Source organism: Corticium candelabrum, chromosome 14, assembly GCF_963422355.1.
Source record: "Corticium candelabrum chromosome 14, ooCorCand1.1, whole genome shotgun sequence".
NCBI lineage: Eukaryota > Metazoa > Porifera > Homoscleromorpha > Homosclerophorida > Plakinidae > Corticium > Corticium candelabrum.
Window position 1 is genome coordinate 4901701 of NC_085098.1, and position 25564 is coordinate 4927264.

The following is a 25564-nucleotide window of genomic DNA, read 5'->3' on the forward strand; positions in this document are numbered from 1 at the left end:
CTCAAACTTCGTTCTAGAGAGATGACCTTCTTCGAAACCGCAGAACCTCCCATTTCTATAAGTGAAAACGGTTGACATCGATCTATCTAGGAGTGGAGCGTCTGCATATCCAAGTTTCCTGCAACCACTAAAAAGATCTTTATACTGTTATTTCATTAGGCTAAAACTGTAATCTAATTAATTCAATATCGTTGTAAATATCCACAGTAGAGACTACGTTTTACTAGGTACCTTTATACCTGACACCATTTACGTTAGCTAGCTACTAGAATTTAACAAATGAAGATTTAGTTAATGAACACTCCTGGATCCTCAGTATCTACTTCCGTCGGTCAGGTCAATGCGAATGGAGAGTATAGAAAATGGGAGAAACTTGGGTATGAAGATATCAAGACGGCAATCATATTTGGTATTGTTTTCTAACGCTAGCTACCCGTAGCTGCCAATGGTACAAACGTCATGCTAACGTGTCCTCATCCTGTGACGCGCATCCGCTGGACTGCCGTGACACGCGCCAACGCATAATGCAAGGACAAAGGATAAACTAATAATTAATTACCACCTCCCACGTGTAATTAAAACAATCCAATCAGAACATAGCTAAACACATTGACGTCGTTTGTTTCGTCCGTATAAATATCGGCACACAATTCAAGCTCTCTATTCGATCTCTCAATCTCTCAGTCTCGACAGATCGTTCATCATCAAGATTCATGGCTGACTCGAGCAAGACCGAGAAAGGCACGCAAGGTAGCGACAGCAAACCGGAAGGCGACAGCACGCTTCTACTTACCGTCAAACTCGCGTTTAGAGCTCTAGCGTTGGTGAGTCATGTCGTATTACGTTAGCAAACTACTCTCTGTTCGTTAGCTCTGCAAAGTCACTGTAACTGTTAGGAGACGCTGCAGAGCAAAGCCATGTGCAAGTGTATGTAGGACTAATTAGCATGAATGCCACGGCAATACAAATAATTTGTTGCCACGGCACCACCTGCTTCAAGTCTCTGAAAGTTAACTGCGTGTACTGAAACGCAGTAACACTAGGTCTACTGTGTGTTGTAATGTTCACAAATGAAGCTACTGGCACTTAATTAATTAATGCTCTCCTGACACTACACTCTGCTGTAACTAGTGCGTGAGGTAGACGGAGGCCTAGAACTTGGTCGAAACAACCGCTATCCTTAAATTTCTGTCTATGTTTACCTTGCTTACAGAGAAGGAAATAGGCGGAGCAAAAAGCGGAAGTTTACGACCGCAACCTTTGCTATATCATGAGGACAATGAGATGGTCGTGGACGAGATTTGTTTCTCGTGTTTTTGCAAAATTAGTTTTGAGTCATTCTCGTCAGGTCGGTTCTGTACGTCTGCTCCCGCTAGTGGTAGTGATTGAAGGGGAAACCACCATTGACCCTTTCAGGCAAGTAAGCCAACAGGATATCCATGCACTCCTACACAGTGACACAAACACATATCAATATGTGTTGCCTTTCTCTTTCCCACGTCTAGCTCGTTGGCGTCTTGTCTGGATGGGCTACTATGTAAATAAATAATGACTATAGAAAATGGGTAATCTCAATTAAACGTTACTTTTTTGTTTCAGCTTTCTGCTATTGTTGTCGCGGGTCTAATAGCAGACAAGCTAGAGGACTCTCTGAATGGATTTGACTTTTGTGCTTTTGGATTGACATTTGAGATCAATAATGGCTTCGCCGTCAACTACAGTAGCGATAAAAATGCTTGTAGATATGGCATTGCAATTGGAGTCATCACCATAATTTTTGCCATCTTATTTATCATAATGGACATTATTCTATTTATGTGTGGAGTGGGAAGTCTGGTTATCAAGAAGGTGGTCTCTATTGCTGATTTGGTGTGTTCTTGTCTACTGGCCTTGCTATGGGTGGTGGCATTCATCTACCTGCTCGACAAATGGAACAAAGCCGGACCAAAGGACATCCGAGTTGATGGAAGAAAAATTAGTGATAGAGAAAGAGACGTTGAGGTCACTATTGCCTTTTCGATAATTGGTGGAATAGTTTGGGTAATTACAATTTTAACAATATATAAACATGTCAGTGTATCAGTAACGTGATTTTGTTCCAGGTTCTTCTGACGATCATCGCTGCTGTTCGTACAAAGCGTATTGTAGCTTAGCTTACAACTTCCTAGATTTTGGGTTGGTTATTTAATACTTGTAATAGTCTTGTATACCTTTTCTATAGCCATGGTGTGTATGTTTGCCGTCATCTATTATAATTACAAAGACAATAAAGGCAAGTCATAGATCAGTCTTTATATAGCGTCGACCTGCCTCCACGTGTCCGTGCATTAGCAATTATTTAATTAATTAAGTAAAGGAGAAATGACGCGTCTGGCGGGTTCGCGTCGTTCGACGTGGCTTAAATTCGTCGACTGCCAACGCTAATCGAACGCGAACGACTGCTTCAACGCGCTGCTGTCTACGCTATATAGAGATTTGTTGTTGCGCGGGTAGAGTAGCAGTAGTAGATTTGTTTGCAGCTCACAAAGAAGTAAGTAGCCAGGCTCTAGAGCTATATGTAGCGTACAGTTTAGTGCTAAATTTTCTACTGTAGGTAGATCTACCAAGCAACACACACACACACACACACACACACACACACACACACACACACACACACACACACACACACACACACACACACACGCACACACACACACACACACACACACACACACACGCACACACACACACACACACGCACACACACACACACACACACACACACACACACACACACACGCACACACACACACACACACACACACACACACACACACACGCACACACACACACACACATACACACACGCACACACACAAATATATATTACAAACATGAACGTTCCCCGCCCCAACATCCCTAACAACTTAAATATGCTGACAGCCAGTGTATGACAAATCGGTTGCCCTGCCGGGAGCTTGGGACAACCAGAAATATGTCCCGGCAACTGAAACGGCAAACTATGGTTGCCCAGGGACTACTAGCTGACAGTTACCCTACCTACCAGCTTGACTTTTCCTTCCTGAGCAAGCGTGCCCTCATTGTTCTATCACTGGTGTTAATTAGCAGTACACTGTAGAGAGAGGTACTATAGCTTTATAGAATAAAGAGACCTTGGTTAGTAAAACTTAATTATAGATAAGTCTACCGTTTTGCAGACTTACTGAGAGCACTTAGGTGTCATAAATGACAGATCAGATATCTGTGTGTCCTTTAATTTCTAATTAATTACTGCCAGATTGGGCGTGACTTGTAGTGTGCCATTTTTATGCTTGCGCTTGCTTGCCTGTAGCATAGAACTATCCAAAACTGAAAATTGCAAACAAGCATCCTATCTTTATCCGGGTTACTCTATTCTTTAATTAGGGCAATGGCTGCACTGAAAATCATGATGGGCAGGATTTCAGCTATTGTTGCGGATCCTGTTTATCTTGACCCTTTTGATGGCCCTGCAAATCATTTGCCCCTCTGTAGGAGATGGAAACTGCCAGTTTAGAGCGGCAAGTCTGCTTCTCACAGGTTGTCTGTCTGTCTGTCTGTCTGTCTGTCTGTCTGTCTGTCTGTCTGTCACATATATTTTCAAACATTCATCTATCATACAAAGAGTGCTAGGCAATGACATAATGTTTTAGGTGCTACAGTACACAGGAAAAAGCACTAAAAACAGTAACAACTTAACTTAAAAGATAACCCAGGTCAGCCTAGTGGCTAAAGAACTGGGTTGAGTACTTAGCGCTACTTGTGTCACTTGACAAGCTTGCCATCTTCCTCAGTATGACTTTGGCATTGCATTTTTGCAGCTGAAGGGAGAATCTTTTTCGCCAAAAGTCAAGGAACTCTGCAGCGTTTGGTCTACCAATTTCGTCACATGATTTCTTTGCTAGTTTCTGCAGGAAGTTTCTTCCCATGACACCCCAGCGTCCAAAATGCTCCATAACCAGAGGAATGAGACTGACAGCAGTTCCACCTGGTAGACATTCCTTCTCGTATTTTGACTTTTTTCTCTCCTCTCTTCTCTCAGCAGCGGCGCCATCTGTTTCCGAAGATCTAGGGAAGATGTCCGAGCTCCATGGGTGTGCTAGAGCTATGTCCAGATCCACATTGCACCCAGAGTCTGAGTCGAAGGCTACAATGTCTGGCCGGTCATTGGAATTGGCATACCGATGCCTCGGTTCCCTTCGATGATGGATGTGCAGCTCCCGCAGGCAATCAGACCAGACTGATGCAAGCGATTCGTGCGACCAAACTGGCCCTCCACCGGTTTTGCATGTTAGCAGATGGTACCCACTGCTGTCCAGGGAGGCACCACAGTTGCATGTTGTCATTCAGTCAGAAAGTGGAATGGGCAAGCCCAACCTCAGCAAGGACGCTAAACGATACTCGTAAGAATTTAGTGCGAGCACTTCTGAAGTCGGGATTGCGTTCAGCCATGCACCAGCTCCTTTTCCTTTTGTAGATCGATGTCGTGCTGCATCTCGGGCTGTGGGTGCATCTGTGAACAAGATTTCTGCCTCACAGCGAGCAAATGACATGGATAGCTGATGCTGAACTTTGCCTGCAGATGTCAGATATTCGGAAATATGCTTTCCATCAGGGACAGATTGGGTCAGGGCGTTACTAAGAGCCCCAGTAGTTGAATTAACTAGGCTGTCAACAGCTGGAAAGAGACTTGGAAAACGAAGAGGCAGTTCCACAATGGCGTGAGCCCAGGATGCAACAAAGGCAGGCTGCGACACAAAAGCCAACGAAGTCATGCCAAAGCCACCAAGTCTAATTGGCAAAACAGCTTGGCGCCAAGGCATGTCCTCAATCTCGTTGAACCCAAGTAGATGGCAAAATGTCTTTCTTGTCTGAGAGTCGTGAATTGAAGCTGCTTGTGTGAGCAACTCAGGACGAACTAAGCGTGCCAAGTGATTCAGGCAAGGGACGTGAGAGCCTCTCAACAAGAGCATGGCACTCTGTATGTCTCCCAATTGAACAAGTTCGTTACACAGTAAGAATTTTGACTTTGCGATGTTCGAGCAAGAGGAGGCAACAAATGAAGGTGTGCCTACGGGTGCTCCAAGAAAGATGGCTCCATCATCAGTGACTGGTATGCAGTCAAAGCCTTCAACAGGATCACGTGTAGAAGGGCAGTAGATCTCACACTTTGAATCTGCAATGATCATGTTGATGGCAAAAAAAGACTTTTTCAGATCTTGAAAGGCAGACTGAATATCCGTAGGGTGACCCAGTACAAAGACGTCGTCCAAGTATGCCAAGATACGAACCTTCGGATGCATCTCCTGAAGATCTTTTAGAACAGAATGAATGGCAGTGGCAAATAGAACTGGCCCCAGCGGGTCGCCTTGATGGACCCCTTCTGCAGATTCGATTGTAACTGGAGTGATACCTTGCATGAATACCAATGGGCTGATCCTCCCATACATCTGAGCTACATGATTCAAGATATCTGGAAATGACCCGACCACTTGCTCCAACATCTGTTGTCTGCTGATGGAATTGAATGCATTTCTGACATCAGATTTTAATACAACCCAGTCGGGATTGTGCTGGAGGAGTAGCTCAATGTGATGGACAATCAGCTCAGTGCCACACTCGGTTGCCACACCATGCTGGATGGGGCAGAAGAAGCTTGAGAACAGTTCCTTTTTTTGTTGACATATAGCTCGAGCTGTCAGCCTGCGTATAGCTTCACCAACTGCAATAGGTCGTATGTCGCCATTGGACTTGGGCAGAGCAATTAGCCGAGATCTGTTTGTCTGTCTGTCAATGCATATATTTCTCATACAAGACTAATATGATTACTACAGTCTACAATACGCTAAATATCAACAAGTTCTAAGACAAATTGGACCAAAGATCGAGGTCCCTAACTATGACTAAGAGTCAAACAGCTGACAATAAGCTAACAGAGTAACTTAGTCACCACTACACTGGACTCTGCTCATCTTCTGAATGCTTTATAATACATGTGATAAAACGTATAAGATTTATGTGCACTGTTTGTCTGTCTGTTTGTTTGTTGTATTTTGCCTGGCTGTAAATACATCTATTTTCATAAATCAACTACAGCACCATAGCAATAGTGGTAATGGATTTAGTTTATGGGCTACCAGAGTAATGACCGGGCAACTAAAAGTTTCACGTATGGTTGCCTGGGACAACTTAGAGATGAGACGATTTGTCGTTCACTGATGCATGTCCCAGCTACGTACATCGATATCCTCTATCTCTAAATTCAAACGTTGTAAAACCAATCTAGCATTATATGACCATAATTTCACAGATAATAATAATTGTTGTAATATATATACATAGCAAGGTACAAGATAATGCAGCCACTAGATGATTAGTTAAGTATCTGATTCTACATAGCTAAGATAATGGTAAGACTTGTCATACAAGCTAGCACCCAATACATAGTTTCTGTATGTTTCAGGTTTTAGAAATGCACATCTTCTTAAAAGTCTTCGAGCATCCAGGAAAGGATCATCATCTAGTACGTCTGCATTAATAGCAGGGAGTCCACTAAGTCCATCTCTTTCACCACTCTCATCAGTAACTGTTCTAGTTTCTTCAGGTCGTTTGATGTTTGATGTTTGTTTGCTTTGTGGCTGAGGAATTGTGTCACTTTTCTTGTCGCAGGTAAATCTGCTGACAGAGCAAACAGCATAGCCCTGACATAAACTTGTTGGCCATTGTTGTTTTCCATTTTTACGCTATTCCATAGCAACAACAAATCATTAACAATAAATAGTTTTAACAAAGGAATCGATGTTTCCTTCAGGCTCGGATGGTCCAGGAATTAGGCCAGCAAGCATAATCCATTGTGAATCATTCTGTTCTCTCTGAGCAAGTTAAGTATTGACATCATGATTCCACAAACTTTACATTCATTGTGTTTGAACGGTTTAGACCAATCAACCCCAAGCAACAAGGTAAAGTTGTTAAGTCTCTGATAGTGACGGCTTCCCAGTGCTGTCATTCAAATGGTCTTTCCACAGATCACCATCCCAGATGTCCTCCATGGTACCTGCCGGTAGAGCAGTTCTACTGAATCGTTGCTACGAAAGGTTGCAGAACTCATCAATTTTCATGAAATGTTGAAGCCAAGAAGAAGGAGGAAGAACTCTGTAAGACTTGTGTGGAGCTAACTTTACTTTGTCATGTATGTGACAGTTGTGTCTCTTGTAGCAGAGATGTGTTGCACCGCTTTCTACCAGCAAGAAGATTTACACACAGTTTTGTCTGTTTCCTTCCATTTGGTGCTGTGATTGATGACTCATCCACTAGGGTGGTGGCATTGCAGTGTGGACACACAGAATACATTTATTCTTTGGCAAATAGTGGAACATACTGATCCGTGTTTAACTGACAAAGAGTGTGTGGCAGAGGTCGAGCAAAATGAGGGCTAACAATAGTCAAAACAAGATGCAGGAGTGCTAATATTGCCTTGACAACTAAATAGGTGAGATTGAAAACAATGGAAATGCGAGTGAATAATACTGTGAACCACGTGGCCAAGTACTCCAAGGGATCTGTTATAATGAATGGTAGCTTCTGGAGGTCTCAAGCTCTCACATTGTGATGTAGGAGAACTAGTAAGGACTGGATCAGTAGCTGTCTCTTGATTAACTAACAGAAAGAGACTTACTTGACACACTGGTTGTACCTTGACATCAAACTGATCAGGTTGTTGATCAACAACAGTGTCGGGTTCTTCATCAATATCATGCATATGATCATCATGAGATACTGCGTCACGTACCAGCTGGTCGTCACAGCCATCCTGACCTTCGCGTCGCCGTAAAGAGCGCGGCCGTACAACTGCTAGAGTAAGCGCAGAGACGTTGCATTGTTATCGATGAAGAGGTTGAAGCGGTCGGTATCAGCACGCGGCTCGGATCCCGTTTGCACGAAGGATCCAGAGTAAATGTTGCACAGGCCATACGCTCAGTCTCGACGGCGGCAATTTGGCGACTGCCAGGTCCGTCGCGAAAACGTCACATCCGCGGATGTCAGACGAGCAAATCCAACGCACATGATGTCACAGAGAAGGAGTCATACTACGTGTTAGGAGTCGCGCGTTGATATTGGAATGTAATCACACGTGTCCTCACACGCTATAAATACGCAATGTATTACCTGTGAGCGTCATCATGCAGGAAACGTGTGTTTCCTGTGACCTCTACGTCGATAAGGTCAATGCGAATGCAAGCCTAGACATGGCAGAAACTTGGATATGAAGATATCAAGATGGCAATTATCTTTGATTTTGTTTCTAATGCTAGCTACCCATATCTTCCAAACGATATACGTCTGTAACAGGCGTCTGTAGTAACCTGCGACGCGCATCCGCTGGAAGACAAGCTGACAAACACGCCAACGCATAATCAAAGTCACCAAATGTTTAATTAAATGATTAACTTAATTACCTTCCACTAACAAAACAATCCAATCAGAACCTAGCTAATTAACACAATGACGTAGTCTATTTCGTCCGTATAAATATCGGCACACGATTCAAGCTCTCTATTCGATCTCCCAATCGCTCAGTCTCGACAGATCGTTCATCATCAAGATTCATGGCTGACTCGAGCAAGACCGAGAAAGGCACGCAAGCTAGCGACAGCAAACCGGAAGGCGACGGCACGCTGCTACTTGCCGTCAAACTCGTGTTTAGAGCTCTAGCGTTGGTGAGTCATGTCGTACTACGTTTGCAAACTACTGCAAACTTGCACTCTAGTCAGCTGTTCAAAACGCAAAGCTATCTTCACGGTAGCCTTGGATCCCAGACGTTTCTACAGGCACCTACGTATTTCATACATGTTCAAAACCCCAGGACAGACCACGTGGAGGTTGCACTCTGTCCAGCCGCCCCTCCCACCCTAGGCCACGAATTTCAGGCTGTAATTAGACGCTGCACATCCCAGTTTAGCTACGGTATTTCTTTTCAAGTGACCTTCTAGTCTGACTGACAAAAGTGAAGTGTGAAATGTGAAAGAATAGATCGGGTTTTTTACTTGCTGATAGCTGGCTTCTGAGGCGCTTAGTGTCAGCGGTGATAGTCTGTTTAAACTTGTGTAGTTTGAAATGGATGGGGCGCCATTTTAGATTCTTCACATCCCTACATAGGGAGTGCTACCGCACTCCCTGATTAGTATGCATTAGATATGCAATACAAATATTATTGTTGCCACGGGCACCATCTGCTTCAGTCTCTGCAAAGCAAGAACCTTGCCAAGGTCAGCTTTTGAAGGACATGCAAATTTGCCGCTTTCCTGTCCAGCTGAGTAGTGCTAGCGTGCTGTACTGATGTGAATGTTACTGTCAACGTCTACGTCTCGTTTTGCAAGAGCGTCTTGCAGCGAAAGTGTCAAAGCTGTCGTTCTAGCGCTAACTCAAAGTTACCATATTGGGATAGTGGCTCCGCCTCTTACCAACACAACCATTACCCCACCCATGCCTAGACGGACGCTCCATCTTCTCTTGTAGATACTCCTGTGCAAAGTCAACTCCGTTTACTGAAACGCAGTAACACATAGTTTAGCTACTGTGTGTTGTACTGTTTTGCAAATGAAGCTACTGGCACATAATTGATTAAGTTAATGCTCTCCAAACACCATATAAACTCTGCTGTATAACTAAAAAATTTAATGCATGAGGTAGACTGAGGCCTAGGAACTGGGTCAAGCAACTGCTATCCTTAGATCTCTGTTTACATGCACGTAGTGAAGCATCTAACGCGCAGTGCTTGTGACAGAACAGAGTTTCTCTAATCCACTGAGAAGGACATAGACGGAGCAAAATAGGAAGTTCACGACCGCAACCTTTGCTATTAGCATGAGAATGAGAGTAATGTGAGATGTTCTTGGTTGACGTTGTGGACTAGATTTGTTCTCACGTTTCTAGCTCGCTAGTACATGTCTTGTCTGTATGGGGTACTATAAATAATGACTATAGAAATGGGTAATCTCAATTAAACGTTAATTTTTGTTTCAGCTTTCTGCTATTGTTGTCACGGGTCTAATAGCAGACAAGCTAGAGGACTCTCTAAATGGATTTGACTTTTGTGTTTTTGGATTGACATTTGAGATCGATAATGGCTTCGCCGTCAACTACAGTAGCGATAAAAATGCTTGTAGATATGGCATTGCAGTTGGAGTCATCACCATAATTTTTGCCATCTTATTTATCATAATGGACATCATCCTATTTATGTGTGGAGTGGGAAGTCTGGTTATCAAGAAGGTGGTCTCTATTGCTGATTTGGTGTGTTCTTGTCTACTGGCCTTGCTATGGGTGGTGGCATTCATCTACCTGCTCGACAAATGGAACAAAGCCGGACCAAAGGATATCTCAGTTGATGGAAGAAAAATTAGTGATAGAGAAAGAGACGTTGAGGTCACTATCGCCTTTTCAATAATTGGTGGACTAATTTGGGTAATTACAATTTTAACAATATATAAACATGTCAGTGTATCAGTAACGTGATTTTGTTCCAGGTTCTTCTGGCTATCATCGCTGCTGTTCGTACAAAGCGTGCAGCCTAGCTAACTTACAAATTCTTAGACTTTGGGTTGGTCATTTTAGCACTTGTGTACTTTCTATAATTATGATGTGTATGTTTGCTGCTATCTTTTTAAAATAAACAATAAAGGCAAGTCGTAGATCAGTCTATATAGGCGTACTGTACGCGTAGCGATCTGTCCTAGCCTCGAAATTCCAGACCGTCTGGAACTTCGAGGCTACACTCCAACAATAATTAATTAAACAGTAAATGATACGCAAAGTGGAGGTCCCGGTGACAACGATCGCGCAAGCAGAACAAGTACTTAGTTCGCATTCTGAAACAAGAAGAAATAAACTGTATACGCACTGCACTACAGAAACCAACAGCAGTTCATGCAACAGTTACACAGAAAGGCTTAAAATTAGTATAATTGTCGATAATATCTATTACACGCGTCTAATTGGCTAGCTAGGCATGATGTACAGACATTGTGGAAAACAGCTGCAAAGGGTGTCGCGCTTTCGCTGGAAGACAGCAGACAAGCATACAGGGTAGTCGAGGTCACCGGATGTGTAATAAACACCTCCAAAGCGTGATCTTGACTAGTCCAATCAGAACTTAGTAACATATACGATTAGATTACGTGTGTATATAAATATCCGTGCACGGTTCAAGCTCTCTATTCAATTTCCGAATCTGTTCAGTCTCAACAGTTCTTTTTTCATCATGGCTACCTACAGGACTGAGATTGGCAGGCACGATGGCGACGGCAGGCAGTTTGCTGTCAAATTGGCGTTGAGGGCTCTAGCACTGGTGAGTCGAGTATCTAATATCACATTATGTTAGCAAACTGCTCGCTGTCCGTGTTCACTTTTATAAAATCGCAATAATTCCCGTTCGAAACGCAACGCGAGCATTGCATGAAATTTACAGTTTGAGCACCGATTGTCTTTTGCGTTTTATTTGTAGAATACTCCACTAAGAGCATTTTGGGCTTTGATTTTCGATCCTGAAATCTTAATTTCCGTATGAAGTAATTAGAAATCAACGTAGCACGCGTGGTACCGTTTCCCCAAACGCATTTCGTTTCTGCGGTACTTCGAAAGTTGATAACGACTCTACACTTTTAATGTGAATCTTGATTGGAGAATGTCCAGTTGCACAAGAAACAAAAGTTTGTAAGAAGTACACCGTATGGTCCTCTTAGGACGTTAGGCCTATATTTTTGTAAATTCAATATAGATGGGTAAAGGAATATATACCACTTGATAATCGAATATGAATGCTCACTGAGAGGCGGTCAGCAATATCATAGATAGTAGAGAGGGAGGACATTTCCCCACCTGTTATCGGAAGTGGACATGTTGAAATTGGTTTTAATTGGTAAGTGGACCCTAGGACCAGTAACTATAAGGTCTAATCCCTGTCCAGCACCTTGAAACTTTCCAGCATCCTTTACTTGTAGTGCAGTTGAGAAAGGGGAAACGAGCAGTTTTCTCTCCAAAGCGAAAGAAATACATAATGTAGTGGTAGTGAGCACCACGACTGCGTGAAGACTGATGCTACTGCAATGCAACAAGTACATAAACCTTCGAATTTCGCATGTATACGTATTGGCCGTGTTAGCTGAGTTGTCCTTATTGGACTGTATACGCACGTCCCTGGGATTCCACATGCACCTGTCTATACGTAAGTGCATGGCTTAAGAAACGTCAATTAGCAATGTTCTAGGCGGTGCATATTGACTTTCGTGCTGACAACAGAGTGCCAACACAAAATGATAATTAACACCAAAGTAACCAAATTAACATGCACACCCTTTGCGATACCAGCATATTACTGACCGCCTCTCAGTGAGAATACGATTATCAAGTCATAGTGGTACCTCTTCCCCAACTATATTCATTTCTGTTTTAAAAAGTCCAAAAAGACCATAGCGATGTACTGGCTACGAAATTTAGAATCTAGTAACGTTGAAAATTCTCCAATCGTGCGAATCAGAATAAAACTCAAGTTGTTATCAACTTTCGAAGTACCTTGCCAAACGAAAACTGCAATAGAAGAAAGGCACCACTTGTATTCAGTCGTTTTGAAATATTTCTTATGAAAATGAAAATTTCAGAATCGAAAATCAAAGCCTCAAGTACTCTTGTTTTTGATTCTCAGCGGAGTACCAATAATTCTACAAAGAAAACGCAAAGGGCAAAGGGTGCACAAACCATTTTCGTATGCAAAATAAACGTGAACGGAGAGTATAGCTTTCCCCTATTTTTCTTGCTCAATTAGTTAATTAACAACTCAAATCTATTTGACAATATTTTAAAGAATACCTATTGTGTGATAGACTAAGTTCATAGGCCTCTATATATACCTCATTGCTTCATAGAGATATAGCAGTTTCTTACTCGAATAGCGAAAAAACAGGCGGGGCAACAGCCGGATTTCAACCATTGCAGTAATATGAGCTGTTCTACATACGTAGTTATTCTATACCTTTTCTATCGTTCCATCTTACTTTATTGACGTTGTCTAAGAGATAGGTTTCTCATCTCTTCTGAAAAATTAGTTTTCAGCGTACATCCCTTCATTCTGGTCAGTCGGTTCTATTAATTGCCTCTGTCCCGTTAGTGGTTAGTGCTTAGAGTGCCAAGAGAAAATCTAAAGTCACTAAGATATCTCACGGATCCACTTATCGCAGCCTACACGCAAACACATACCGCTCTATGTTGCCCAGCCTTTCCCTTTCTGATTCCCGTACAGGTTAGTGTCTTATCTGCATGCATATCGCTGTCACTCGAGCTAACATCGTCTTTATAGATTCAAATCGGAAAGACTCAACATCAGAAGGCTCCATGACAGTAGATGTATGCAGCCAAATAAGACACTAACAGCGGTCTAGAAAATCTCCGTAAACAAAGTTGTATTCGCTCGCGCCCCCCGTTTAATCTGCGTCGGTCATATAGTCTCGTTTATATGCCTGCATGAACACACTTCCATGTTGCTGCCTATTAATTAATGGCTCGTGTTATATAAACGTTAATTTTTCGTTTCAGCTTTCAGCTATTGTTGTAACGGGTCTAATAGCAGATCAGCTACATGTCTCTATAAAAGGAATTGATCTTTGCGTCTTTGGATTGAACGTGGACATCTCTAATTATACGTACAGTAGCGATAAAAATGCTTGTAGATATGGCACTGCAATTGGAGTCATCACCATGATCTATGCAATCATATTTATCGTAATCGACATTCTCCTACATCGTGGAATGGGAAGCCCGGTTAACAAGAAGTTGGTCTCTATTGCTGATTTGGTGTGTTCTTGTCTACTGGCCTTGCTATGGGAGGTGGCATTCTTCTACTTGCTCCTCAAATGGAATGAAACCGGACCGAAGAACAGCTCATTAATTAATAGTGATAAAGAAACACAAGCTGGAGCAACCATGGCCTTTTCTTGCATTGGTGGAATAATTTGGGTAATTACAAGTACGACGATCAAAGTGTGTTAGTAATGTGATCCTGTATGTTCCAGTTTCTTCTGGCAATCATCGCTGCTGTTCATATAAAACGTGCTGCAGCGTAAAAAGTCTTAGACTAATTCGGTTTGTCACTTTAGTACTTGGATAACTTCTATAGTCGTACCTGGCATGATGTGTATGTTATGTTTGCTGTTATCTCTTTGATATACAATAAAGGTAAATTGTCAATCTATTCGTCTGCCTACAATGGTTAATTGCTATAGAGTCGGAGCTCTAACGAATTTGCTCTTTCCCAACCTTACATTGTACTACATGCATGCATTATTGCTAACGTCACTCAGCTCAACCAATTAAATGTCAAGTTAAGATCTTCACTACGTATAGGCACGCTAGAACGTGTTTAGGCATGGCATCTCTTGTCAAAGACTTTAGTGTAACCAATTATTGTATTAATAAATAAATAAATTAATTAATTGAACAAAGGTAAGATGTGGCTTCAATTGTAGCACATGCCGTGAAACAGTGCAGTTCCTACTTCAAAACGTTGTGCTGACCACAGTTGCATTTTGAGTAAATTTGCGCACATGCACTGCATGCTGACCGATGTCAACGTAACCGTCGCCCTGACACTGCAATATCTGATTACGTCAATGCGACTGGGTCACCCTGTTACCTGAAAGAGTCATCGCATGTCGTGAACGCGTCTATAGACGTTTCGACCGTATACCATCTCCTGTGTACATGTACATTTGCATATGACCAGTCCATGTAGAGAGAGACTATATACACCTGTCTCAGACTATACGACAATAAGTGACCAGCGAATAAAAACTCTGTAGTCGGCAAAACGAGTTTTTTGATAGAGACGTAGAAGTGCGGACGGTCGGCAAGTTTGCATGAGAAGCGATCTACTGCATGTATACAGACGATGTCATGCAGACGGTGCGTATAGCTCACGCAGTAGCAATAACAATGCCACAAATGACTCCCACTTGTCCGGGTAAGTTGCAACTCGAGTCGACGTCGTGACTTGAGCTCTAATAGGAAATGGCAATGACTCCTCGAAGAGAGCTCGTATTGCGCATCGCACTTCGAGCTACTGCTCTGGTACGTACAACAATATCCCTATATAACGTGGGAAACCTCAGAACTAGCATATCTCTGTTCGCATAGATTTTTGGAATCGTCATCATAGGCGTTATTGAGCAAAACGGTTACTTCAAGAGTGCTTCTAACGACCCTGTTGAACCGACGCAGTGTGTCTTCGGTGGGACCCAAAACCACCCTCAAGGAAACTCGAATGCCTGCAAATTCGGCCTTGCGGTTGGAATTCTTGCTCTTATTGCGGCAATTGTACTCTCAGCCGTCGATGTAGGAGGAACGGTAGTGGAAGAAAATGGAGGAGCTACTACAATGCTCATTATCGTAGCGGACTTGATAGCGTCCGTCATCGAGGGCTTTCTATGTCTCATCGCATTTGCTTATCTCCTCGATTTATGGACTAAAGATTCACTTCCAGACATACCGAGTCACTCGAAATCTTCGGCGAGAGCAACGATTGCATTTTGTTTCCTATCGGCAATCGTGTGGGTAAGCCACGTGACCTATTGGCTCCTGTCTATATATAATTGAGTAAATTCGACGATGTGCCATTTGTTCCTTAGATTGTGCTCGTACTTCTCGATACTATACGATTAAGATCTCTTCAAGCAAGGTCTGCAGCATCCGAGTACGACAAGATATGAGTTCATATTCTGTCTAGACTCGACGACGAAAACTAAATGTATATTTTGGTAGCATTATTGTCTAACAAATTACAGCAACTACACACAAAGCTGTGTTCATAGCTTGTTGCTTCTGCATAAAAATACCAATGTTGGATACAAATAACGATGTTGTATTGCAACCCACATCGCCACCTAATCTCCCACGAAGTTTGAGCGCTGCAGCGAGCACGTGATCAACTTGTCATAGACTCACACCGTGCCATCGCGGCTAAGCAACTATGGTTGAAGAGAAAGTCTTAGGCTTCGTACGAATTGGACTTCGTGGATTTGCTGCAGTGAGACTTCAGCCCTAAGAGGCGTCAACGAATCGCTTCAGTAGTGATATATCTTATTTCATGTAGCTTTGTGCAGTTATCGTCTTCGCAGTCATTGCAGACCAACTTCAGAGAACGTTTTTAATTGCCGACGTGTGCGCATACGGATTATCACCCCTGAGAGAACAACGGACTACTTCTATTGGTGACACGAGAGCGTGCAACTATGGGATAGGCGTCGGCGTTCTGGCACTCATCGCTGCCATCGCGCTAATCATTTTTGATGTTCTGACTGCTGTGCTCTCTGTCGGCGGAGCAACTCTGGCAAAAATCGCTTCTATTGTGGACGTCGTAGCATCTGCGTTGTTGTCGCTTCTTTGGGTTGTTGGCTTCATTTACTTGGCCAAGACGTGGGATGATTCCGACCCTAGCAGCCTTGCATTTCTGTATCCTGACGGCGAAGCACCAGCACGAGCTTCCATCGCATTTTGCTTCTTCTCAAGCGTGATATGGGTAAAGCTAAAACGTCTATAAACAAGATCGCGAGTTTAGCCTAACCAGCGTTCTCACATCGAATTGCAGATCGTGTTGACTGTGATGGCAATACTGCATCTACGCAAGCCTGCAACATTCGAGCCTGCCGCTGTCTAGGTTATAACCTGAAGTCACTCTGTAAGAGATACCATTGAGCTAACGCGCTGTTTGTGCATGCATATACTACGAGTATTACGTCGGTCTGGCTATATGTTGCAGCAGCTGTGTAGATCAGAAGAGACACTACGTTCGATACCTGTTTCTCTATTGTTCCGCATCATTTGATATCCCAACCAGCCTATACTAATTGTCACATACAGATGCACTTAATGCCTTTTTCCGACGTTTGGATGCAGCAATTAGTTCCCTGTATGACACAAAGTATACATGTTACAACGCATCTCAAAGCCACTTTAATTAAGGAATTGTTATATACATTTTCTTTTTCGCCATCTGAATGTCATATTTGGATGCCGTTTTGATTGTGAGCCGTTCAACGGGCTTCTTTGCCAACTGTCTGCGCTTCTTCCTACAAAATATTGTTAAGGATATCATACATACATACCTACATACATACATACATACATACATACATACATACATACATACATATATATATATATATATATATATATATATATATATATATATATATATACATATACATATATACATATATAATTGTTGTGTCTTAATTAAGACGTATGGTAAAACTCACTTTCCAGGCTTTTTCAATTCAAGCATCCACTGTGGCACTTCGCATCCTGAGCTGCGCATGACGTTCACTATACTGAGCAGAGGAAGAGCTAGTCAATTCTAATCATGACCTGCCACATGTCACCTGAAATATACCTTCGAAGATTCCCCAAATCCTCTTTAGTAAAAAACGTGATTGCTTCACCTACATGGCCAGCCCTGCCAGTTCGACCTAACAAATTCCAAAAACAATTAGAGCTCTATTTAGCCACTCTTCCGGTACTGTAGAGTAATTAAATAAGATACTGTACATGATCTAACCCTAGCCAATAAAACAATATTCTCAATACGCTGAGCTTTCAAGGAAGCATGCACCTTGTACCAAAAATCAATTATGAGAGTTTACATGCAAGTACAAGTTCAGAATCTCCTTGTAAAATCTATTCATAAGACAAACAAATGACAACGCAGACTTCATTACTTTAAACATAATTTCGAGCACTCCAACACTAAATAAAAGAAGTTATTAAAAAAATCTCATTCGCAAACATGTCGGGGATGCAACAAGGCCTTCTCTGATACACATACTCTGCTCCAGGGATCCCTTCTTAGATTTAGTTGTACAGTATAAGAGTCAATGACATCAGAGTGGAATTTAAGGCAAATTTTAGTCAGACATCATGCTCTAGCAAAAGAGGTTGACCTGCCATTTTAAATTTTAGGCATTCATTCTTTTTTGATTTCACAATCCCTTCTTGAAATTTTAACATCAACATTTAATTCAATTTCCTTATTTGTTGCTTCATATTCACTACTATATTTTCTATTTGCTATCAAATGTAAACAGTTTTAGTATTACAGTATTGTCATTTATGTACTCACGCATCTGGGGATCATCAACTCTATAATTAGATTTTGTCTTCAGCTTCTGTCAGTTGTCTAGACTTTTGGGTTGCTCATTGATTCCCTACCATCCATGCATAACTATTACGCCTTGACCAATCATGTAGGTATGTCCAATCAAAGCAAAATTGTGGTTGGTATGACCGATGACAAACGTTATTCTACTCTACACTCATACTGTATGTAAGTACAGACCATAACCTGATGAGCAACAATAGCATTCATAGCTAAACCTGCCGCTTTCTTGCTTCATTAAATTCTGAGAAGTACCCAACGCCATTTATTAAATTTAGACATTCTCACAAACTGCTTGTACGTTCACTTTTGCAAAAGCGTAAAATAGGGGTTTGTACACAAGATGCAATTATTGAGAAGAAACTTGTAGCTGGGCCTCACCTATTCTGTGAATGTAGCTGACTGCTGATGTAGGAAAGTCATAGTTGACAACCATACTAACACCTTTGAAGTCAATACCACGGCCCATTAATTCAGTGCAAATGAGAATCCACACCTACATTGAAAAAGACATTGCATTCAACCTACAACAAACTGCAGTACTGTAACTTTACAATATCCATGCACGCATGCACCCCAACACACTCACGCACACACACACACACACACACACACACACACTAATATAAACATACACACACACACACACACACACACACACACACAAACATAAACATACACACACACACACTAACATAAACACACACTAACATACACACACACTAACATACACACACACACACACACACACACACACACACACACACACACTAACATACACACACACACACACACACACACACACACACACACACACTAACATAAACACACACACACACACACACACACACACACACACACACACACACACACACACCACACACACACACACACTAACATAAACACACACACACACACACACACACCACACACACACACACACTAACATAAACACACACACACACACACACACACACACACACACACACACACACACACCACACACACACACACACTAACATAAACACACACACACACACACACACACCACACACACACACACACACTAACATAAACACACACACACACACACACACACACACACACACACACACACACACACACACACACACACAATAATATAAACACACACACGTGCACACACACACACACACTAACACACACACATACACACACACACACACACACACACACAAACACACACACACACACACACACACACACACACACACACACACACACATAAACACACACACACACACACACACACACACACACACACACACACACACACACACACACACACACACACACACACACACAGAGTTCTTCTACGTCCAATTATTTTGCAGTGACAAGTTTCAGGCTTTCCCCGCTAAGCAAACTTAACTTAATTAAAGCCATTTGACCAATAAATTATCTCTCTGACGTTAAAGGTCTTCAGTAAAGCAGAATCTCCATCAATTCCTCACACAGAACAATTACCATCCAATCAGACAATACCTAGCAACTCTTCACTTCAACTTTGACAGCAGCTCATTTATTGATTGGTGGCCCATAGTGCAAGGGAGTATTTTTACATTCAAGACCTCTGTCCTGATTGAAAACAGAGTCTATATTTGCAAGATGTAAAAACACTCTCCAGAAAAAATAAAAATAGACAAAACAATCAAAACAATATTGATATATGTCAATGTCAATGTCCATGCACTTGGACAAAGATATAGATAAGCAGACTCCCAAACCCACCTATGGTCTACTAGCATTGTAATTAATTCAACGTACCTTGCCAACACGAAAACAGCGAACAACATTATCCCTCTACAAAAGCATTAGCAATCAGTCACCAACTCAGATGTGTGTTGAATTGCATCCCACCTGTGCTTGAGTACGATCGGCATGAATTACATCAACATTGAGACCGTCATAGATCAGTTCATGAAATAGATCTTTAGCTCTTTCTTTCGATTGTACAAACACTAACATTGGAGGTCGAAACCCCTACGAGCAAACAACATAAACACAACAGTGCACAAAACCAACCTAAATCAGACTTTTATCTAAGCATCCAATTCCCCCAATACAAAGCACTACATCATGGATGCAACATAAACATCCGACTTTCAATCCGACAAATGAAAGTAGTCATAACAGCAGTTTCATGAGCTCAAGTAAAATAATCACTAAAGGCAAACAGCAGTCTGGAATGCCCATTATGGGTATTAGTCAAATAACTAACTGATGTACACCATCAAATTTTATGTGTTGTTGCTGTATGCAGTCTTTCCATGCCTTTTACTAATGCCAATAAAATAGTTAATCACAAGAAATAAAAGACCCATCGACACAACACTCTAAAATCTGCCCTTTTTCTCTACACAACTATAGTTTGACCCTATTCAGTAGTAGATCTGAGACTACAAGTCTGACCTACAACTAAGCCACAATTTAGTGGCACCCACATACAAAAACGAATTTTTGTAGAAAGCCTTTAAACTGTATGACAATTATTAGAAAACAGGCAAACACAGCACTGTAATCTAAATGTCGTTAACACAAAAAACAAACGACAACATTGAATAAGAGCGACAAAACGTTAGAAACAATATGTCATAAGACAATACAAAATTTGTGATCTAAGAGTGATTAAAAATGTTAAGTTACTATTACAAAATGTAGTTGCATGAGAAATACCTCGCGTATAATATCTCGTATTGCAATCAATTTGCCACCTTCTTCTCCAACAAACACCAGCCTCTGCTTCACAGTCTCAGTTGCAGCATTCCTGCAAACAGATACAGTTAATACAAACAATGCCGAATGACAACCGAAGCACCTTTGTCCAACAATGACACGAACATGGTTATCCAGGTGAGCATGGCACCACTCCTCGATGCCATTAGACAATGTGGCACTGAACAAGCCACGACAAACATCAATCTTGTCGCACACTGAAAATATTGTAGCAACCTGACACAGTCAAGACATTACATAACGAAACTGTGACTACTTTCATGACATTAAGTCCATGTATTCAAACTAATTAACAAGTTCAACTAGAGAGTTTGACAAAATCCATAATTCAGACAGACAGACAGTAGCAATCAACACACTCAGTAGTCTGAACACATCTCTCAACGTTGTACACAAAAGCCCATTCATTTCCCAAAGACACGAAGTCAAAGCCATAAAAAGATAAAATTTGACAAAATAGAGCAATTAGATAATACTCAATAAATACAAATGTGAGTGCACAAATGCACAAGTGCACGTGCGCGTGCGCGTGCACGCACACACACACACACACACACACACACACGCCTATTACACAGAGTAATCTCCTGCCATACTTGTACAAAGCTGCTCCAGTGACGTGGCTACTAGATAGAACTTATATAAAACCAACTGCACTTCTTTAATTAAGGAGATACAGTCCTTGTGTACATGTACTAACATGGGTATGACAGTATGTATTGTAGAATGCATAGCCCTATAAACAAAACTGGAGCAAAAGACTGAGGTTCTACAAAATCAAACATTCAGAAAGCCAATCAGTGCATACCTGATCTCTGAAACCATCTTTGCCATCCTCAAACAATTTGTCAGCTTCATCTAAGATTAGCCATTCAACTCTGAACAGAAAGACATTCTAGAATCAAGATACATAAGCGTCGAATGTGAAAGTCTTTCATGGCTTACTGTGACAAACAAATACCAGGTGGATCTTGTTCCAATAGATGTACAAGTCGATTAGGAGTTGAAACGAGAATATCTACAAAGTAATTCTGACGTTATTATGCCATTTTCAAGTGCATATGCTAGTACATGAATAGTGTAATAAGCTAGATACAAAACTATCACATAACAAATATTCACGATTAATTAATTTTCTCTTTTGTCTACGTAGCTTCATGTACTGCCTGCACTTACCAAATCGTTGGGATGACTGTTCATTGAAGTTGTTGGCGGATGCTTTAGCCTTCGTTAGAACATGAATGCGAAAGCCAGACCCATTAGCAAGACGACAACTCTCACGATATATCTACACACAGAACTTGACAATAACACAACAACAAGAGAATAATTCGAGTCACCTGTTGTGCCAGCTCTCTCGTTGGTGACACAATCAGTGCTCTAAACCCTTGTTTTTGTGGTTTCTGATCACAGCAAGATCAACAAAAATACTGGATACATAGAGAGGTGTAACATGTACACACCTTCAGATGAACAAATATAGGAAGAAGAAATGCAGCAGTTTTACCAGAACCAGTAGGAGCACACCCCAATATCTCTCGTTTCTACAAATATTAGAACACCGTAGTCAACCATTCCACTAGTAACTAACTACACACAGAAAACTAAAATACAAAAGACTCATCTACTAATAAATGCCACAATTCGTATAGTAAATCACAACAAATTGTTCATACAAACCAAAAAAGACCAACTATATGAATCACTCATACAGCATATTCCTATAGAACATTATGTCATATCATAAGACCACAAAAGACACAATAATTTTTGACGTATAAAGTATAGAATCATTGCATACATGCATCATCAATGGTATAGCTTGCATCTGAATTGGTGTTGGCTCAAAGTAGCCAGATTCAATGACATTCTTCAATACATATGATTGAACTGAGTATCTGCACACAATAGACATTATTATGCAACAGTAACCATCGTAACTTGTATGTGTATCTCACACGTCTTGAAGCTGATGAAAACTAGTGATAGGCTCTGGAACATCAGCCCCCTTTATATAAATATGATGCTCGTTTCGAAATGCATTCGCCTGTACAAAAACATGCAATGACAGCCATCTAACCAATCAGTCACCTCAAAAAATTTAATATACAATACATAATTTCTGTTGTTTGTTCATAAGAGTCAAAATGTTTGATCCAAAAGGTCCTGATGTAGGGAAAGACAACACGCCTATAGCTACGTGTATAATGCACCTAATCCAATCCATATCATGAAATCTCTATAACATTGTATTCATGACTTCTTCATTAAATGCAATAATCTGATAACTTTCAGTCTCACATGAGTTTTAGAAATTACACACTGTATGTATGCCTGAGTACGTACTGCTGTTGTAAAATAATAATGCCTTAATGTGTCACAAAGATAGCAGTTTCTTCCAAGAGAATTATTAATGCCCATGTGCAAGACCCACCTCTTGGAACATGTTGAAACCTGTACAGTTAATACTGTAGCTTCAATGACAAATAATGAATATGACAAAAAGACCTCATCTTGTTACATCATATTAACATCTGTTCCTCCTGATGTTTCCAGTGTGATAGAACAACAGATGAACCTATTTTAGCATGTTTGACGTTGACGACAACTGCCATGTATATTACATCATGGCAAACGTATGTACAACAAAGATGGTTAATTAAACCTTCCACCAAGTGGCTACAACCTAGTCATAATAGGTTGTAGCCTCATGCAACTAAAACACCATTGTTTTTTGTTATATTCACATTCCATGCTGAATAGCCGCACTTGATATTTCTTTCCATAGAGCAATCACACTAATCAAGAACAATTGTATATGTACTATGCAATCATGTAAGGTACTATACAATCAACTATTGGCAACTGACAAACTATAGTGAAGTTAGACTAACTGATACCAATCACCACATCCAAAGCACACACATATCAATGCTCATTTGATATGGTTGTTCATGCCACCACCGTGACTAGCTACAAATGTCTTGCACAATAACCAATTAGGATTACCATAGAAACACCAAAACTGCTACTGACACTGCATTTGTATGGTCGAAGGCAATAAAGACTCAAAAAGTATTATTCAACATTGAAGGTCACAATATATATCCACAAAGCAGATTAGAATGGGATGTACAAAGGATTGATCCACTTAAACAATCATTTCCACCAAAGTGATTGCTAAACACATGACCTTCGGGTAGAACAAACCAACATTTGTACCTGCACACTAGACTTTTTATTGTCAAGTGAGATGATAAAATTACCTATAATATTGGCATGCATTTTCTACCACATAGTATGTGCTAATATGTGTACTAACAATTAGTTAGGAGTAAGTATGATCTAAGAATACTTTTGTAGTCCCAACAATGCAAATTATGTCATTTGTGTTAGGTCAGACAATAACTGACCAAGTCACGATCTGACCAAGTCATGACTTGGTCAATTCATGACTTGGTCAATTCATGACTTGGTCACTTGCAGTAAGTTATGGCCTAGTCAAACATCTAGCTATACTGATCAAAATAAATTACAATTACTTTTCTGACCACATACTCCCATAGCATTATTGTTCAAACCAGTCATGCAGTAGGTACACTGGCAAATGTGCCTTATCTGCACACACATGTCCAGTCATACATCAATCACATCAGACACAAAGATGCCCAAAACAGGTAATCAACAACACTCGCTCTGTGCACAAACTAGTCATTGTGCTCAGTGGTTCACTAATAACTCTTAAGATTTGGCACTGCTCCCTTTAGTAGTAGTAGTAGTCCCCAGTTAGAAAGGTTACAAAGCATCAGTAAATGGTGTATGTTACTCTGTTTGGTGAAGTACTCAAAACATTTGCAGAAATAACTACCACTTATTCATGCCACAAGGTACCAGCTGTGGTCCTGTCCCAGCTATGGTCCTGTCCCAACTGTGGTCCCGACGTCTCCAGTCAGTCTGTACTATTCATATGCTATGAAACCAATCATGCACTACGATAACTTCCATTACATCAAACCTGTTCATAACTTATTGGCTGCTATGATTAAAACTTTTCTAAAAATATTATTCTACAAATTACTAGTCTTGTTCATTTAATAGGTGTCATCTGATTAAAGTAGCTGACAGCAATAGCACTCAAAAACCACTGAAAAACTGTGACTAAGATTGCATGTAACTCACAGACATTGCTCATTGCAAGTATGTCTTTTGTCTGCCTTAATTAATAAACAAATTTCCTTTACCATTTCCAGCTTCTTCTGCATTTCCGCTGTTATTTTCCTTTTCTTCTGTCTTGATTTCTTTTTGTCAAGTTTGTTCTCACTCTGAGCAACCACACTATCGGAAAATATTTTTGGCTCAGTCACCTCCATCTGCTGTAGTGACTCCATATCAGAACAAGCTGCAAACAAGCCAAAATAAATAAATAAAATTATAAGTTGCGCATAAAACCAACACAATTATTAATCAACAATAACTCAACAGACCAGCTTTCAGATAGGACCATTTTGATAGCAGCCACATAATCACTGAAATACCTTAGCAATTCAGTTACAGTGATTAACAGGG

At 41.0% G+C, this 25564-nt stretch overlaps 7 protein-coding genes across 8 annotated transcripts in view; 5 read left to right on the plus strand and 2 right to left on the minus strand.

Moving 5' to 3' along the window:
* The first annotated feature begins 679 nt into the window (after positions 1 to 679).
* Positions 680 to 2285, plus strand: LOC134190067 (synaptogyrin-1-like). Its single transcript, XM_062658484.1, has 3 exons — positions 680 to 824; positions 1600 to 2040; positions 2103 to 2285. The coding sequence occupies exons 1-3, from the start codon at positions 714 to 716 to the stop codon at positions 2151 to 2153; spliced, it is 603 nt and encodes a 200-aa protein (XP_062514468.1). The 5' UTR covers positions 680 to 713; the 3' UTR covers positions 2154 to 2285.
* A 1289-nt stretch (positions 2286 to 3574) lies between these two features.
* LOC134190330 (uncharacterized) lies at positions 3575 to 4367 on the minus strand. The gene has a single exon (XM_062658783.1). The coding sequence runs from the start codon at positions 4365 to 4367 to the stop codon at positions 3744 to 3746; it is 624 nt and encodes a 207-aa protein (XP_062514767.1). The 3' UTR covers positions 3575 to 3743.
* Positions 4368 to 8590: 4223 nt separating this feature from the next.
* On the plus strand, positions 8591 to 10717 carry LOC134190179 (synaptogyrin-1-like). The gene is made up of 3 exons (XM_062658614.1): positions 8591 to 8741; positions 10048 to 10488; positions 10551 to 10717. Exons 1-3 carry the CDS (start codon positions 8631 to 8633, stop codon positions 10596 to 10598), a joined length of 600 nt encoding a protein of 199 aa, XP_062514598.1. The 5' UTR covers positions 8591 to 8630; the 3' UTR covers positions 10599 to 10717.
* Positions 10718 to 11277: 560 nt separating this feature from the next.
* LOC134190214 (synaptogyrin-1-like) lies at positions 11278 to 14262 on the plus strand. Its single transcript, XM_062658652.1, has 3 exons — positions 11278 to 11371; positions 13612 to 14031; positions 14088 to 14262. Exons 1-3 carry the CDS (start codon positions 11285 to 11287, stop codon positions 14136 to 14138), a joined length of 558 nt encoding a protein of 185 aa, XP_062514636.1. The 5' UTR covers positions 11278 to 11284; the 3' UTR covers positions 14139 to 14262.
* A 766-nt stretch (positions 14263 to 15028) lies between these two features.
* On the plus strand, positions 15029 to 16862 carry LOC134189749 (synaptogyrin-2-like). The gene is made up of 5 exons (XM_062658117.1): positions 15029 to 15141; positions 15208 to 15624; positions 15699 to 16096; positions 16163 to 16588; positions 16658 to 16862. The coding sequence occupies exons 1-3, from the start codon at positions 15082 to 15084 to the stop codon at positions 15777 to 15779; spliced, it is 558 nt and encodes a 185-aa protein (XP_062514101.1). The 5' UTR covers positions 15029 to 15081; the 3' UTR covers positions 15780 to 16096; positions 16163 to 16588; positions 16658 to 16862.
* LOC134190331 (synaptogyrin-1-like) lies at positions 16040 to 16609 on the plus strand. Its single transcript, XM_062658784.1, has 2 exons — positions 16040 to 16096; positions 16163 to 16609. The coding sequence occupies exons 1-2, from the start codon at positions 16040 to 16042 to the stop codon at positions 16607 to 16609; spliced, it is 504 nt and encodes a 167-aa protein (XP_062514768.1).
* Positions 16854 to 25564, minus strand: part of LOC134189748 (probable ATP-dependent RNA helicase DDX52) — a 9608-nt gene continuing 897 nt past the window's right edge. Inside the window, exons 3-19 of one of the 2 annotated variants that reach the window (XM_062658116.1) lie at positions 25240 to 25397; positions 22957 to 23045; positions 22800 to 22896; positions 22462 to 22542; positions 22339 to 22401; positions 22175 to 22286; positions 21944 to 22016; positions 21807 to 21876; positions 21081 to 21214; positions 20939 to 21029; positions 20123 to 20245; positions 20030 to 20065; positions 18605 to 18719; positions 17462 to 17537; positions 17328 to 17399; positions 17046 to 17138; positions 16854 to 16976 (exon numbers count right to left, since the gene is read on the minus strand). In XM_062658116.1, coding sequence (XP_062514100.1) covers positions 16913 to 16976; positions 17046 to 17138; positions 17328 to 17399; positions 17462 to 17537; positions 18605 to 18719; positions 20030 to 20065; positions 20123 to 20245; positions 20939 to 21029; positions 21081 to 21214; positions 21807 to 21876; positions 21944 to 22016; positions 22175 to 22286; positions 22339 to 22401; positions 22462 to 22542; positions 22800 to 22896; positions 22957 to 23045; positions 25240 to 25397 — 1547 coding nt within the window. In that variant the 3' untranslated portion in view covers positions 16854 to 16912. Of the gene's footprint in view, positions 16977 to 17045; positions 17139 to 17327; positions 17400 to 17461; positions 17538 to 18604; positions 18720 to 20029; positions 20066 to 20122; positions 20246 to 20938; positions 21215 to 21806; positions 21877 to 21943; positions 22017 to 22174; positions 22287 to 22338; positions 22402 to 22461; positions 22543 to 22799; positions 22897 to 22956; positions 23046 to 25239; positions 25398 to 25564 lie in introns of both variants that reach the window. The other variant, XM_062658115.1, reaches the window with a different exon arrangement.

Coding starts and splice junctions, on each gene's coding strand:
- LOC134190067 (XM_062658484.1), top strand. CDS start 714: ATGGCTGACTCGAGCAAGACCGAGAAAGGCACGCAAGGTAGCGACAGC. Junction 825..1,599: donor CGTTTAGAGCTCTAGCGTTG/GTGAGTCATGTC, acceptor TTTTTGTTTCAG/CTTTCTGCTATTGTTGTCGC. Junction 2,041..2,102: donor TAATTGGTGGAATAGTTTGG/GTAATTACAATT, acceptor ATTTTGTTCCAG/GTTCTTCTGACGATCATCGC.
- LOC134190330 (XM_062658783.1), bottom strand. CDS start 4,367: ATGACAACATGCAACTGTGGTGCCTCCCTGGACAGCAGTGGGTACCAT.
- LOC134190179 (XM_062658614.1), top strand. CDS start 8,631: ATGGCTGACTCGAGCAAGACCGAGAAAGGCACGCAAGCTAGCGACAGC. Junction 8,742..10,047: donor TGTTTAGAGCTCTAGCGTTG/GTGAGTCATGTC, acceptor TTTTTGTTTCAG/CTTTCTGCTATTGTTGTCAC. Junction 10,489..10,550: donor TAATTGGTGGACTAATTTGG/GTAATTACAATT, acceptor ATTTTGTTCCAG/GTTCTTCTGGCTATCATCGC.
- LOC134190214 (XM_062658652.1), top strand. CDS start 11,285: ATGGCTACCTACAGGACTGAGATTGGCAGGCACGATGGCGACGGCAGG. Junction 11,372..13,611: donor CGTTGAGGGCTCTAGCACTG/GTGAGTCGAGTA, acceptor TTTTCGTTTCAG/CTTTCAGCTATTGTTGTAAC. Junction 14,032..14,087: donor GCATTGGTGGAATAATTTGG/GTAATTACAAGT, acceptor TGTATGTTCCAG/TTTCTTCTGGCAATCATCGC.
- LOC134189749 (XM_062658117.1), top strand. CDS start 15,082: ATGGCAATGACTCCTCGAAGAGAGCTCGTATTGCGCATCGCACTTCGA. Junction 15,142..15,207: donor CACTTCGAGCTACTGCTCTG/GTACGTACAACA, acceptor CTGTTCGCATAG/ATTTTTGGAATCGTCATCAT. Junction 15,625..15,698: donor TCCTATCGGCAATCGTGTGG/GTAAGCCACGTG, acceptor TTTGTTCCTTAG/ATTGTGCTCGTACTTCTCGA.
- LOC134190331 (XM_062658784.1), top strand. CDS start 16,040: ATGGTTGAAGAGAAAGTCTTAGGCTTCGTACGAATTGGACTTCGTGGA. Junction 16,097..16,162: donor GACTTCGTGGATTTGCTGCA/GTGAGACTTCAG, acceptor TATTTCATGTAG/CTTTGTGCAGTTATCGTCTT.